At 41.0% G+C, this 15,088-nt stretch overlaps 2 protein-coding genes across 7 annotated transcripts in view; one reads left to right on the top strand and one right to left on the bottom strand.

Annotated features, from left to right (window-relative positions):
- The window catches only part of CDC25C (cell division cycle 25C), a 33,700-nt gene that overhangs the window by 543 nt on the left and 18,069 nt on the right, over nucleotides 1–15,088 (top strand). Inside the window, exons 1-9 of one of the 5 annotated variants that reach the window (XM_053221500.1) lie at nucleotides 2,692–3,423; nucleotides 3,959–3,982; nucleotides 4,913–5,112; nucleotides 6,490–6,587; nucleotides 7,980–8,025; nucleotides 9,706–9,739; nucleotides 9,855–9,944; nucleotides 11,145–11,243; nucleotides 14,284–14,442. In XM_053221500.1, coding sequence (XP_053077475.1) covers nucleotides 4,919–5,112; nucleotides 6,490–6,587; nucleotides 7,980–8,025; nucleotides 9,706–9,739; nucleotides 9,855–9,944; nucleotides 11,145–11,243; nucleotides 14,284–14,442 — 720 coding nt within the window. In that variant the 5' untranslated portion in view covers nucleotides 2,692–3,423; nucleotides 3,959–3,982; nucleotides 4,913–4,918. Of the gene's footprint in view, nucleotides 1–2,691; nucleotides 3,424–3,776; nucleotides 3,983–4,912; nucleotides 5,113–6,489; nucleotides 6,588–7,979; nucleotides 8,026–9,705; nucleotides 9,740–9,854; nucleotides 9,945–11,144; nucleotides 11,244–14,283; nucleotides 14,443–15,088 lie in introns of those variants that run through there. The other 4 variants (XM_053221504.1, XM_053221497.1, XM_015064297.3 and 1 more) reach the window with 4 other exon arrangements.
- On the bottom strand, nucleotides 70–3,774 carry LOC106968518 (oocyte-specific histone RNA stem-loop-binding protein 2-like). 2 transcript variants are annotated; one of them, XM_053221515.1, is made up of 6 exons: nucleotides 3,267–3,774; nucleotides 2,341–2,421; nucleotides 2,125–2,229; nucleotides 1,344–1,496; nucleotides 1,081–1,201; nucleotides 70–234 (listed from the first exon to the last, which is right to left on the bottom strand). In XM_053221515.1, exons 1-6 carry the CDS (start codon nucleotides 3,308–3,310, stop codon nucleotides 70–72), a joined length of 669 nt encoding a protein of 222 aa, XP_053077490.1. In that variant the 5' UTR covers nucleotides 3,311–3,774. The 2 variants fall into 2 exon arrangements, with proteins under 2 accessions (XP_053077490.1, XP_053077492.1); XM_053221517.1 differs by lacking the exon at nucleotides 2,341–2,421.

Raw genomic sequence — 15,088 nt, 5'->3', positions numbered from 1 at the left:
GATTTCTTTTTTAATCGATTGGGAAGTAGCAGTAATGCAAATAATCTTCACTATTACAACTATTACAACTTAGCAGCAAGTCCCTTGAAAGACGTCTGTTTTCTCTAAATATTTTATGCCCCACTCAAGTCTAGGACAGATATGTAACTGATCAGCTACAAAGTAGCACCAGTGGTGGGGATCTTCCTCACAGAGCCAGGGAAGGGAGTAGGCAGGAGCCACCAAGTCTGCAAACTGAAAAAGAAGAGTGAAGAGAAAGTGAGATTTATCAAGAAAATAGGGGCGGAGGGAAGATAGATGCACTGCATATTCCCTTGCCCTGCACATTTCCCCTTGGCAAAAGAGGGAACAAGGCCATGAAGTATAGGAGACATGGTTTCCAGTAATTACTGTTGTGGAGCACTTATTATGTACCAGACACCGTGCTACATACTTTAAAAAAGTATTCTCATTTTTGCTTAGAATCATGAAATGAGCAAATGTCTCTATTTGACAGATGAAATGGTTGGAGAGATTAAGTGACTGCCCATCTGGTAGGCAAAGGTAATATTACAGAGCAGTCCTTGATGCTTTAAAGTCCTTGGTCTTCACCACTTGATGATCCTCCTTTTTTAATTATTTATTATCCTTTTATAATTTTGTTATTTATTATCCTTTTATTATTAACAATGCTTTAATAAAGTTCAATGATTGATAATAAGAAGTTAGCATTGGCTCATATGCAAAACATTTATAAAATGAGACACTTGAAAAAAACAAACACCCAAATCCTCCACGTCAGGTTTCAGGCCTCAATTCCAAGGAAGATTATACCCCTTTCATCAAGTATAAGATAGCCCCCAGTGCAGCCCAACTTCCCTGCCATTAGTAACTATAATTAAATCTCCTTATGCCACCTTTAGTTCTCAGAGTTTTTTATTCATGTCCTATTTTTTCTTGCTGCCCCATTTTCCTTCTTTCATTCTTGGACAACTACCTTGAACCCCATGCTAATTGTCACCTCATAGGCCAGACTCCATATCTAACAGTGCACCAGTGGGATTTAGAAGACAGGTAGAAGATAGGTGGATAGAAGACTACCTGGGCTCCCTTCTGGTCTCCATCCAGATTCGTTGAGGGTTCTAGGGCCTGGAACCAGTCATCCAAAAGGTCATCCAAAGGGGTGGAACCCATTGGCTCTAAGAGATGCTCCATCCCCTGCCTAGGAATGCAGCAGAGTCAGAGGAACATGCACCTCATTCAGACTCTCCCTTTTCAGCCATTAAAAGCTAAACCCCTGCAAAGTAAGGAGAGGTGGGGCTCAGTCCACCACTCAAACAAGAAACCAAGAATAATGCACTCACCCCTCAGCCCGACTGCCCTGCAGAGGCTGGCTGGGGGGGTCCCAAGAATGTAGAGCTCTTCTCCACTGCCTGATTTGGGCATCCCACGAGCGACGGCTGTACCTCCTGTTCTTATTTGGTGTTTGAGGGTGAAGTCCTGGCTGTCGCTTTGCCCTGGCAACGACAGATATGTGTCAGACTCAGGTCAGGGGGAAGGGGCACAGGTCAGTTTATCACAGTGAATCAGAAGACTCATTAGGATTTCTTAAGAGTCAGGTAGGATCAATGCCTGCAATTCAATAGAAAAAATAAATCTTCAGTTGGGATTAAGCACCAAACTTCCTAAATTCCTAATATTCTTCTGGCAAGGGTAATTTAGATATTCCAACTCCCTCAGAAGTCAAGATAGATATAAAAGACAGTATCTGACATCCCTTTAAAATACATACTACCTCTTTATACATTTAGTTTGCCCGTATGCATGGAAACTTACATGTAATTAGGCAAGTATGTTGTAATTAGTGAAGTCAGCTGGCGGTATGAAGTAAAAATGGTTGGAAAGAAAAACTTCATTAGCAAACATGGATTGAGCTTTTGAAAGTCTCATGGGCCAAGTAGGATTTGTTCCATTTGAAAAAACAGTCTTGAAAATTTATTTAGGGGCTACATTTCAGGAGACTTAGTTTTAGTAATGATGAGACTTTGTGAGAGCATTCATATTCTAATATCTTTCCATCACCCTACATTGAACCAAAGCCACTTAGCTGACATGCTTGTTGTGACCCCGCACAACTGCACTCACTTGGGGACCTGCTGCAGGAAACACTGGTAACCAGGTGTGCGCTTGCCATAATCTATCTGTTTTTGCCGCCGCTGTAGAACAACTTCATCTGTCTCTACCTCCCACCTGCAGGGGAAGTATACAATGGTCCCATGAAGTGTGATTATGGTTTTCAAAGTAAAAACCAACTCATCCCACACACACTCCCTTAACCCCTAGTCTGTTTTTCAAACTCACCTAGCATGGCAGGGCTCTGTGCTGACTCCCACACTCACCATCTCAATCCCAGAGAACAAAGACTCTTCACATACCTCCTTTCTGGGGAAGCAGATTCTCCATATGAAAAGGGTATTAGGATAAAACCCAGCTGACTATGCTGTACTTCTTAGCAACTACCGCCACCAAGATGTGGACACGGGATAAAGGTTGTGTTTGTGGCTCAACTGTTGCATTGCTTATTTGTTTCTCAGAATGTGATTTGCAAACCATCAGCATGAGTAGTGCCTTGATAATTCCTAGGCCCCACTCTCTACTTATTGATTCATCATTTCAAGGAGCTTGCATTCAAAGAGCTTCCAAGTTATTTTGAACATCTTTTTGTGTGTGTAGAAAATTTCAAAAATAGAGAAGAGCATGCCATAATGTTTTGCTACTCAAAGTATGGTCTCAGGACCAGCTGCATCAGCATCAGCTGGGAGCTTGTTAGAAATGCAGAATCTTGGACCCCAACCCAGACCTACTGAATCAGAACCTGCATTTTAACAAGATCCCCAGATGATTAAACTTTGACAGTAGTGATATAATGTACCCCCAGTTACCCATTGCTTAATACTCATGGCAAATCTTGTTTCGTCTATACCCACCACCCACCATCTATACCCACCACCACTCCCGCAGGATTATTCAAATCCCCAACATTAAGAATAAATTCTTAGTATCACCTGTCAATGTTCAAATTTCCATAAACGGCCAAAGCTTGGGATCCTTTGGACTGTGATAGTATTATACCAAGAGATGATTTAATTCCCCTGTTTTCCCTGAAAAGGAATTTCCTTTATCCTGCATAACCTAGAGTCTCAGAGATGCTGAGCTCTAAAAGGAACTGGAAACAATGAAAGCTATTGGAAGGGGTCAATACATAAATGTAGCATAAATACACACACCTGTCTCGCCTCAACATCTGCCATACCGGTGGCAAATGCTCCATCTCCAACGGAAGGCAAGAAAAACGAAGATGAAAAGGCCCAAGTAACGACACAAGAAAGAAGCAAGGGGAAAGAAAAGTTTAAAACACCCTGTCACCCAAACAACTCTCTCCAGGTATTATCTTAAAGAGCAGTACTCGCTACCGAAGTCCAGTTTAAATCTCCCGGGGTTGGAAGGGCTAAGGGAATAGAGTGCTCAGGAAGGGTGTGGAGATTGGCCAGAGGGAGAGCCAATGGTGTGCCAGGCACCCGGGGGGCGGGGCTTACCTAGCGGTTTACTGAACCCTGACCAATCGGCATCCTGCTCTGGCTGAGGGGCGGGGCAAATTGTGTTCCTTCCAAAGCAAGGTCACGCCTAGTGATGTAGAGCCAAACGATTGGCCAAAAGAGTCTGGGCGCGCGCGGGCGCAGATTGGCTGACGCAGTCTTGAAGTGAATGGGATAGGTTTATTGGGGAGGCGGAAGGTTTGAATAGCCAGGCCCTGTGACTGTTGATATTCTTGCACTGTGGCTGTAACTTCGATCCTCTCGGCCTATCCAGTCTAGAAACGGAATCGTAGTCTGGTTAATTAACTCCTTTCGTCAGATTTCCTTTAATTCTGCTCAAGTCTTCGCTTGTGACTGACTCCCCACCTTTGTTTTTCCTGAAGGTGAATCTCTGGCTCCAATCTGAGGTAAGCCGGGAACCCTCTCCCCCGGTATCACGGAAACCTCAGCGTCCCCCAGGGTCCAGTGGGGGCTCTACAAACAGAACTTCAGGGAATTTAATAAGCATTATCGTGAGTTAGGAGACCCGAATTCTTTCCTGTCAGTAGTCACTAGCTGTGTGGCCCCCGAATAAGTGAAAGCCTTTTCTTTTCTTTTCTTTTCTTTTCTTTTCTTTTCTTTTCTTTTCTTTTCTTTTCTTTTCTTTTCTTTTCTTTTCTTTTCTTTTCTCTTCTTTTCTTTTTTCTTTTCTTTTCTCTTCTTTTCTTTCTTTTTTTTCTTTCTTTTTTCCTCTCTCTCTGTCTCTCTCTTTCATCCCTTTCTCCCTTTTTTCCTTCGAGAGCTGGTGAGTCAGCGAGGGGGGGGGCGGGGAAGGGGGAAGGGCAGAGGGAGATGGAGAATGATAAGCAGGATCCAGGCCCAGGGCAGAGGCCTGGAGGGGCTCGATCTCACCCCCGTGAGATCATGAGATCATGGCCTGAGCTGAAATCAAGAGCCCCAAGCTTAACGGACTGAGGCATGCAGGCGCCCCTCATTCCTTTTTTAATGAAGTCCTGGTTTTGGATTGCCTGGCTGGCTTAGTCAATGGAATGTGGAACTGTTCTCGCGAGTTCATGCCCCACTTTAGGTGTACAGCTTACTTTAAAAAAAAAAAAAAAAAAGTCCCGCGTTTGCCTCTAGATAAGTTCGGCTCCAAGAAAAAGGTCAAGGTGCTTGGGGCAAGTGGGATTCAACTTTCATGCCTAGTTGTGATCCTAGGGATGTCCTTTCTCCAGTACTGAGCCACTGGGCTGCTGCTGGGAAAGGTGGAGGAGGTTGTGAAAACTGGATAGCCTGTGAGGGACCTATGTAGATGATGTTCACCTCTTAGGTAGGTGTTATTTTTTTTTTTTTCTCAGGAGGCCATGTCTGCAGAATTGATTTCATCTGCAGAAGAGGATGTACATCCTGGCTCAGGACCCAGTTTTAGGTCCAGTCAGAGGAAGATATTAAACCTGCTCTTGGAGAGAGACACTTCCTTTACCACCTGTCCAGATCTCCCTAGAACTCCAGTGAACAAACTCTTTGGCGATTCTGCAAACCTAAGTGTTTTGTCTGGGTAAATCCACCTTTTACATCTTATCTCCTTTGCTTTTCCAAATAGCCTTGGGATTTTTATTTATTTATTTTTTTTAAAGTTTATTTATATTTGAGAGAGAGTGAGCAACTGGGAGAAGGGCAGAGAGAGAGGGGGACAGAGGATCTGAAGCCGGCACAAGCTGATAGCAGCAAGCCTGATGTGGGGCTCGAACTCACCAGCTTTGACATCATGACCTGAGCTAAAGCTAGTTGCTCAACCGACTGAGCCACCCAGGTGCCCCAATTTATTTATTTGTTTGTTTGTTTATTTATCGTAAAAGTTTATTTATTTATTTTGATAGAAAGAGAGAGTATGAGCAGGGGAGGAGCAGAGAGAGAAAATCCCAAACAGGCTCTGTGATGTCAGTGCAGAGCCCCATGCAGGGCTGGAACTCACAAACCGTGAGATCATGAAGTGAGAGTTGGGGGCTTAACCATCTGAGCCACCCAGGCACAGCCTTGGGGTTTTTAAAAAATTATCTTGGCTCCTGCTTCAGATTCTGTGTCTCCCTCTCTCCATATCCCTCCCCCACACTCTCTCTCTCTCTCTCTCTCTCTCTGTCTCAAAAATAAATAAACATTAAAAAAAAAAGTGGGGAGGAGGCACTTGGGTGGCTCAGTCAGTTAAGTGTCTGACTTTGACTCAGGTCATGATCTCAAGGTTTGTGGGTGCTGACAGCTCAGAGCCTGGAGCCTGCTTCTCATTCTGTGTCTCCCTCTCTCTCTGCCCCTCTCTCTCTTTCTCAAAAATGAGTAAATATTAAAAAAATTTTTTTAAAAATTATTGTGGCTCAAAGATCAGGGTTTAAGTTTTAAACCGTGCCCTTCAGTAACAGTGTGACTCTTGACCCTCAGGCTTCTTTTCTGTGACATAGAAATAATAATCTCTTCCTATCTTACTAGGATCTTATGAGAATTAAATGATGTGATGTCTGGGAAAAGTCTTTGAAAACTCTATTGTGTTATTGGAGTTGGTATTTTTATTTGTATTAATATTAGTGTTATTATTATTGCACTTTAAATTCTGGTCACGCCATGCTCTGATGCCTCAGCTAGTTGGAGAGTTATAGACCTGAGAAGTACTAGAGACTCCAGGGAGAAACTAAATCTATGTACCCACAGTGCGTAGGGCAAAAGATGTGGGGTCAAGACCCACCTCAGCCAATAATGTTTGGTCCTCAATTTGAAAAAAAATTACTTGTCTCAATATGTTGGTGAGGAGGAAATGAGATGCAAATTATTGGAGTAGAGAAAAGGTTCCTGAGGGGTGTTTCAGATGAAGAGGATAATGTGATCTTTGCCTTTCAAGGTTATTACAACTTAATGGGAATCTTGCTGTACTATTATGTCTCAACAGAGGAACCCCAAAATGTTGCCTTGATCTTTCCAATTTTAGCAATGGTGGGGAGATGTCTGCCAGTCAGCTTACCACTTCTGCAGACCTTGATGAAACAGGTAAGGAGAAGGGAGGTAAAGGCCTCAAGGAAAAGAATAACTTCTAAGGGAGAAAACAGGGTAGTCAGATAGAGATGGAAGGTGGTAAAATTAGGTAGAGGGGCGCCTGGGTAGCTCAGTCAGTTAAGCCCATCCGACTTCGGTTCAGGTCATGATCTCATGGTTCTTGAGTTCGAACCCCACCTCGGGCTCTGTGCTGGCAGCTCAGAGCCTGGATCCTGCTTTAGATTCTGTGTCCCCCTCTCTGTCTGCCCCTACCTTGCTCACACTCTGACCCTCTCTCTCTCTCTCTCTCTTTCTCAAATATAAATAAACATTAAAAAAAATTTTTTTTAACGGAGGTAAAGATCCTTGAAGTTGAAATTCTGTGGGTACCTAGGGGATTTTTGAGAATGATAAGCCAAGAAGAGAAATGTAATAACATAAATAGGAGTCATTTTGCATTTGAAAAATTTAGACAAGAAGGAATATTTTGTTAACTGATTGACGATGGGAATGAAAGTAGTAGTTAAAATGGGAAGTTTTATGCTCTAGTATAATCTCAGCAAAGGCAAAGAAACATAAAGAAATACTTTGTTAACTAATTCTTGTGGTTTTGTAGGGCCTGAGCCCAAAAGGAGTATGTTTTACTAGTCAATAATTTTTTTAATGTTTGTTTATTTTTGAGAGGGAGAGAGAATGAGCACTCACCAGCTGGGGAAGGGCAGAGAGAGAGAGAGCGAGACAGAGGATCCAAAGAAGGCTCTGTGCTGACAGAAGAGAGCCTGATGTGGGACTCAAACCCACAAACTGTGAGATCATGAGCTGAGCCAAAGTCCAACACTTAACTGACTGAGCCATGCAGGTGCCCCACTAGTTGATCTTTTTTTTTTAAGTTTATTTTTATTTATTTTGAGACAGATAGAGAGCAAGCAGGAGAGGGGCAGAGAGATAAGGAGACAGAGAATCCCAAGCAGGCTCCACGCTGTCAGCGCAGAGCCTGATTCAGGCTCAAACTAAAAAACCATGAGATCATGACCTGGGCCTAAGTCAAGAGTTGGACACTTAACTGACTGAGCCACCAAGGCACCCCGCTAGTCGGCCATTTTAGTATTTCTTCTATTTTCAGAATAAATGGTCTATTTCCTGAGTAATCAGCATTATTTCCTACCCATGAAAAAAATCTCTGTTCGTTATTGTCCTGCAGTATTTCCTGCATAAATTCTTAAGTAACATATATAAATTCTTAAGTTTTCATGAACTTGTACCTTGTACCATAAAATTGGTACCTATCAGGAGCCCATGCATTCAAAACATCAGCTTTTGAAATTAATGTGGCTTACTGGCAATGAAAAAAATGAGAAGGAAAGACAGGATGTGTGGACAAGATTAACTCTTCACATTTGATTGCAGGCCACTTGGAATCTAAAGGACCTCAGGACATACATTTAGCTGGGATGTAAGTTCTTTTGCTAAATGAACCCCATGGCTGAAGCCTTTTCAGCTCTGGCACAGGAATTTTATCCTGTGCAATCTCTGCAGTATGTAGAACCTTTTACTTTGGGTATAAGTTGGCTTGAAAGCCTCAGTCCCTCACTGGAAAGATTTTTTAAGTTGCTCAGATCTAAATAGTTCATTTTAACCATTCCATACAACCCGTATTATCTTTAAAAATGAAGGAAAGGGTATATTGCGTTTAGGCCTAAGCTGTTTCGTGCATGTGAATAGTGCAGTGTTAGAGCATCTGAATTCCAGTGGCTTACTATTTCACCAACTGTGATTCTGAAGATTTTCTTAACTTCACTGGACCTCAATTTCTTCATTTGTAATAAATAACAATAGACATAATAATAATACTTTTCATAACTGCTCTTGTAAGGATGGAATTTAGCACGTATGAACTATTTTATAATGTTTAGTATTGTTATTCATGGGGACTCTTTGTTGGACATCTTAAAATATTCAATCAGGGAATGCTCCAGGAATGAAGTTATTTCAATTCAACTCATTAACTTCTTAAACTTATTGTAAGGTTTCCATTTGACTCTTTTAATCTTTTTAGAACTTTATCCTTCTATGTTTAGGTGAATTAGGAGCTACTTTAGGACACTAGTGAGAGCATTCCATGACTGTTTTTTAATTAATTAAACCTATTAGTTTTAATTAATTATTGATTTAAATAATTAATTTAATTAATTAGTTTTGAATTAATTAATTTATTAAGACTTTATTTTTTTTAACAGTTTTTTTTAATGTTTATTTTTGAGGGAGAGAGAGAGTAAGAGTGGGGAGGAGCAGAAAGAGATGAAGAGAGAGCATCGCAAGCAGGCTCCACACTGCCAGGGCAGAGCCTGACACGGGGTTCAATCCCACCAACCAAGGGATCATGACCTGAACTGAGATCAAGAATCAGTTGTTTAACCGTTTAACTGACTGAGCCCACCAACCGCCCTTCCACTGTTTTTTTTGTTTTTTTGTTTTTTTTAATTTTTAACATTTTATTTATTTTTGCAAGACAGAGAAAGACAGAGTGTGAGCAGGGGAGGGACAGAGAGAGAGAGGGAGACACAGAATCCAAAGCAGGTTCCAGGCTCTGAGCTGTCAGCACAGAGCCTGATGTGGGCCTTGAACTCATGAACCAAGAGATCATGACCTGAGCCGAAGTCAGATACTTAATTGACTGAGCCACCCAGGCGCCCTGCCCTTCCACTGTTTTTAATAATACATGTGAAAATTTCACTTTAGATTGCTTGTAGTTTATTTGACTTGCTTTAAAAATCCTAACTCATGCAAACTGGATAAAATCTTGGCAGTAGGGATAATAATTCATAAAAAATAAGTATTAGCTCCCAATAGTCAATGCTGGAAAATTAGTAAATTTGGTCTACATAAGATGTAGGACAAGCTCATCATCTTTAATGGATATCTATATATATGGTTATGAGGGCCTTATCCCCAGGATGTCACTTAACATCTTCATATTTGCCACAGAGAGCACTTTACATATTGTATGGAGACATATCAACTAGATATAGGGCTCCTAGAGTGGAAAAAAGGAAAAGTTGGGATGCCACAAGCCATTGAGGAATAACTAAACAGTATTTGGGGTTTACTGACTGGCACTTTTTTTGATCTTCAGGAATCATCACCAGCACTTTACAAAATGCAGCCCAGTGAGTAACATCTATTTCTTGGGTTTGGGTTTGTTTCTCAGGTGGTAGGCAGAGGCTTTCCACCTCACCTGTGGCTCAAGGATGCTGGATGTTCTCAGAAAATGTTCTCTTGTAGGCACAGCTGCTTTGTAGCACTCCAAATGTTTTGGACTGTGGCAACAGGAAGAAAGATGCAGTATGTAGCTCACCCACAAATAAAGAAAATGTAAGTGTTAAATGGAAACCCAGATACATTAGTACTTTTCTCCCTGTGAGGGGAGCAACTCATCAGTATCATTATGAGACCCAGAACTGTTATCCCTCAGTATGCAGACAATCAAATTGCTTCACTATAAGGCAAAAAATTATTTATGGTTTGTTTTTTATCTTTAAGATTTGACCCTAGAACAGACACCTAGCTCCATGTCTTCCAGAGCAGATCATCATTATTCCTCATGTTCAGTTGATTGGTTTAAGGGCAAAAATCTCTATTAGTGTAGTTTGGGAATTTAGGGCTATTTTTTTAAACAGATAATGTATATAAGTTGTTCACATACTCTGTGCATGGCTTCATGTATGGGTTTACTTAATTTTTTCTTATTTCTCCCTTACTCAAGCTTCTTAGCCCATGTTCTGAGAAAGCCATGGGCCTTTTTGTCTGAGCCTCCGGCCTTCAGTCAGTTCTAAGTTGAAACTGGGCTCGACAGAGCCACCTAATCACCAAGATCGTTCTCTAACTAATCCCTTCAACGAATTCTCTTTTCTTGTTTTTTTTTTATGTGTATTTATTTATTTTGAGAGACAGCACATGTGCGAAAGAGCACAAGTAGGAGAGGAGGAGAGAGGGAGAGAGAGAGAATCCCAAGCAGAGTCCAGCCTCTGCACCAAGCCAGATACAAGGCTCGATCCCATGACCAGGAAGGAGATCATGACCCCAGCCAAAATCAAGAGTTGGACCCTTAACTATACGAGCCACCCAGGTGCCCTGAATTGTGTTTTCTAGCCATCTTTTTCTTTCCCCTGCCCGTCATCCTTTCCCCCAGGTCAGTATCTATAAAAGGTAGCTGCTGTTCTTCTTTTCTCACATTGACTAAGTTATACCCATGCTTTTGGCTGTTTTAATCAGCTTATTCTTGATTTGACACTGTCCTTGTAATCACTTTTTGGAAATCTCACCATCCCCTCCCTACTCAGGCTCCCCTTTTCCTCCCTTCCTTTGGCTTGTGACCATAAAATCAGTATCCTCCAAATCTACATATCATACATCAAATCCAAGCCATAATTTGTATTGTCAGGATATAGGATCAACCTTGATTATACTTGATGTGTTTTGTGAGGGTTATTCATGGCTTCACCTGATGAAATGTTTTTGGCAGGGCTTGCTGACACTTGTCTTCCTCCAGCCAATGTAATTTTTCTTATGCAGAAGAATAACACTTTGAAGTCCTCCGAGTGGTGGGCATCCAGGAGCCTGAAGTTTCAAAAGACACCAGGGGAGCCTTACATGTCTCCCCTTTCTCTACTGGTGAGTCACTGAACATCCTCATCAAGGGTCTGCTGAGGTGTTGTGGATTATAGGATGGCAGATCTGCATTACAACCCTTTCAATTTTTCTAAGCTGGCTTAGGTGAGAAAAGTGGTTGGAGAAGTAACTCTGGGAAAAGTAAGAGACATCCTCTGACGTTTTATTTGTTAGAAAATTCTTAGGCCTTTAGGGGGCGCCTGGGTGGTTCAGTCGGTTAAGTGGTTAAGCTTCCGAGTTCCGCTTACGTCATGATTTCACAGTTTGTGAGTTGGACCTCCGCGTCTGGCTCTGTGCTGACAGCTCGGAGCCTGGAGCCTGCTTTGGAATCTGTCTCTGTCTTTCTGCCCCTCCCCTACTCGCTCTTTGTCTGTCTCTCTCAAATATGAAAACAAAACAAAACAAAGCAAAAAAACATAAAAAAAAATTCTTAGGCCTTTAAAGTTGTTCTATTTTGGGGTCCCCTGGGTGGCTCAGTCAGTTAAGCATCTGACTTCAGCTTAGGTCATGATCTTGTGGTTGGTGAGTTCAAGCCCCTTATTGGGCTCTCTGCTGTCACCACAGAGCCTGCTTTGGATCCTCTGTCTCCTCTCTCTGCCCTTTCCCCCCCTTCTCAAAAATAAATAAGTGTTAAAAAAGGTTTTTTGTTAATTTTTTCTATTTTATTATTTATGTGATTCCTCCCACCCTAATTTTAAAAGTACTATGTGCCCATTGTGAAAATGGTTTAAAAATATAGCAAATATAGGGGTTCCTGGGTGGCTCAGTCAGTTATGCGTCCAACTCTTGATTTCAGCTCAGGTCATGATCTCACGGTTTGTGAGTTCAAGATCTGCACCAGACTCTGCTAACAGTACAAAGCTTGCTTGGGATCCTCTCTCTGTCCTTCTCTCTCTGTTCCTCTTTGCCTTGTGTTCTCTCTCTCTCTCTCAAAATAAATAAATAAACTTAAAAATATATATATATATATATATGATAGGGAATATAAAAAAGAAAAGAGTTACCTCATAGAGAAAAACTATTAACATTTTACCTCATTTTTTATAGTCTTTTAACTATGTATATAATTTTAGAGTTGAAGTCATATTAATTACATATGTATAACATTTTTTTAAAGAGATTCCTTTTTTTTTAAGTTTATTTATTTTTGAGAGAGTTGGGGGAGGGGCAGAGAGAGAGGGAGAGAGAGAACCCCAAGATTATCTGACAGTGCAGAACGTGATGCGGGGCTCTATCTGACGAACTGTGAGATTATTACCTGAGCTGAAATCAAGAGTCAGGTGCTTAACTGAGCCACACAGGTGCCCCATATATATAACTTTATATCCTGCTTTTTTAAGATATTTTTTTTTTAACGTTTATTTATTTTTGAGACAGAGAGAGACAGAGCATGAATGGGGGAGGGGGAGAGAGAGAGAGAGGGAGACACAGAATCGGAAGCATGCTCCAGGCTCTGAGCCATCAGCCCAGAGCCCGACGCGGGGCTCGAACTCACGGACCGTGAGATTGTGACCTGAGCTGAAGTCGGACGCTTAACCGACTGAGCCACCCAGGCGCCCCTATATCCTGCTTTTTTAAAGTTAATATTGAAACTTCTAGTAAACATTATTCTTTGTTGGATACTTTTACCCTAACAAATGGACCACAATTTACATAGTTCCCTATTTTTGGACTTAGTAGTCCCAATTTTGCTTTTACAAATAATGCTATTATGTAAGGTCTTGAGCATAAATCTTTGCCTACACTTCAAAATTTTTTCTTTAGGATTGGTACCAAGAATTATAACTACCAGGCTAAAGGATATATTTTTAAGATTTGTGATACATGTTTCCAGATTCCTTTCAAAAAAAGTTATGAGTTTACATAATTCATGAATAATCAATAGCTCTTTTGATAAATGTTTATTTTTTTAACTGCCAGCTAGATTGATAAATGTTTTATGTTAAAAACAATTAGTAGTGATTTCATGTGAATATTAGCTATGCACATTTTGCTAGTAAATGATTGTGCCTTTGTCCATTTAGATACTGGAGTCTTAAGTTACCCAGGCATTCACTTGCTTTTAATAGACAGTGGGTTCAAGATATTCCAGGGATTTGGGGTCTAATCTGAATCTTAGGGAAAAATCTTTTTAACACAGCACATCCGAAGTAGATTAAGTTGACCGTGTTTCAGATATTTGATTTCTTGGATAAGAGGAAGACTTGGAGCCTGGTAAATTACTGGGTAGTCTTCTTCTTTTTTTTAAAGCTTTATTTATTTATTTTTTAATGTTTGCTTGTTTGTTTGTTTGTTTTCAGAGAGAGAGCAGGGGAGGGGCAGAGAGATAGGGAGACAGAGAATCCCAAGTAGGTTCTGTGATGCCAGCACAGAGTCTAATGTTGGGCTCAAAGTCATAAACCATGAGATCATGATGTGAGCCAAAATCAAGAGTTGGACACTTAACCAATTGAGCCACCCAGGTGCCCAGGTTGTTTTCACCTTTGACTGTTGCAAATAATGCTGCTATGAACATTGATGTAGAAATATCTGTTCAAATCCTTGCTGTCATTTTTTGAGGGTATATACCCAGAAATGGAATTGGTGGATTATAAGATAATTCTATATTCAATTTGGCGGGAAGCTGCCATACTGTTATCCATGGCAGCTACACCATTTTTCATTCTATTTGGTTTTTTGGTGTTGAGCTATATGAGTTTTTATATATATATTCTGGATATTAATACCTCATCAAATGTATGATTTGTCGATATTTTCTCCCATTTGGTGGGTTGTCTTTTTACTTTCTTGGTGGTATTTTTGATGCACAAAAGTTTTTAATTTTGTTAAGTCCAATTTGTCCATTTTTTCTTTTATTGCCTATGCTTCTGTCATATTCACAAAATCATTGCCAAATCCAATGTCATGAACATTTCCCACTGTTTTCTTGTAAGAGTTTTATAATTCTAGCTTTCAAATCTTTGCTTCATTTTGAGTTAATTTTTGTATATAGTATAACGTAAGGGTTCTGAATAGTTTTTAATATTGTCAATATAATTGACAGGACAATGGAAAGTTGGTGGAAGGAGAAATGAAATATCTGGGCAGTCCCATTACTACACTTCAAAAATTGGATAAAAATTCAGAACTAGAAGAACACCAGGCAGAGGAGATTTCAAATGAATTGATGGAGTTTTCTCTGGAAGATCAAGAAGAGATCAAGGTAAAATGCTCCCCAGTATCTTTGCATTTTCCATATTCCTTCATTCTTGAATTAACAATGTTGTGTATATACTGGGTTTCAGCCACTTACTAAGTAGTAGGTCTGCAGAAATCAAGAAGACATGATCTCTAAACTCTAAGGGCTACCCGATAGGATATCAGGTAACTATGGGATTCTTATTACTGCTGGGTGAGAGGGTTCCAGTTAGTAGTTTGAGTACCTCACCATCAATGTAACTTGGTGTAAATGATGGCTCCAGGATAATAGTAATGGATGGAACATACCTAGTATGATTTTTCAGGTATTTTACAATATATCCTTTTGTCTTTTATCCTCCTCATGTCAGTGGGAGGCATACCTGAAGCCTGTGGCTTATTGGCCATATACTGAGCCAGTATATTGCTTTCTGCTCCTAAGCAGCTTCTGTACTGTCAGCACAGAACCTGATGTAGGGCTCAAACCCAGGAACCATGAGGTCATGACCTGAGCTGAAATCAAGAGTTGGAGGAGCTCCTGGGTGGCTCAGTCGGTTAAGCGGCCGACTTCGGTTCAGGTCATGATCTCGCGGTCCGTGAGTTCGAGCCCCGCGTCGGGCTCTGTGCTGACAGCTCAGAGCCTGGAGCCTACTTTAGATTCTGTGTCTCCC

Source organism: Acinonyx jubatus, chromosome A1 (genome assembly GCF_027475565.1).
Source record: "Acinonyx jubatus isolate Ajub_Pintada_27869175 chromosome A1, VMU_Ajub_asm_v1.0, whole genome shotgun sequence".
Taxonomy (NCBI): domain Eukaryota; kingdom Metazoa; phylum Chordata; class Mammalia; order Carnivora; family Felidae; genus Acinonyx; species Acinonyx jubatus.
Note: the sequence above shows the minus strand (reverse complement) of the source record. Positions and strands in the feature narration are given on the sequence as shown.

Excerpts from the sequence above, each read along its gene's own strand:
- LOC106968518 (XM_053221515.1), bottom strand. The coding sequence starts at position 3,310 with ATGGAGCATTTGCCACCGGTATGGCAGATGTTGAGGCGAGACAG. Across the intron at positions 2,422-3,266 it reads CAGATGTTGAGGCGAGACAG|AAAGGAGGTATGTGAAGAGT; the intron begins GTGTGTGTATTT and ends CTGCTTCCCCAG. Across the intron at positions 235-1,080 it reads GAGACCAGAAGGGAGCCCAG|TTTGCAGACTTGGTGGCTCC; the intron begins GTAGTCTTCTAT and ends CTTCTTTTTCAG.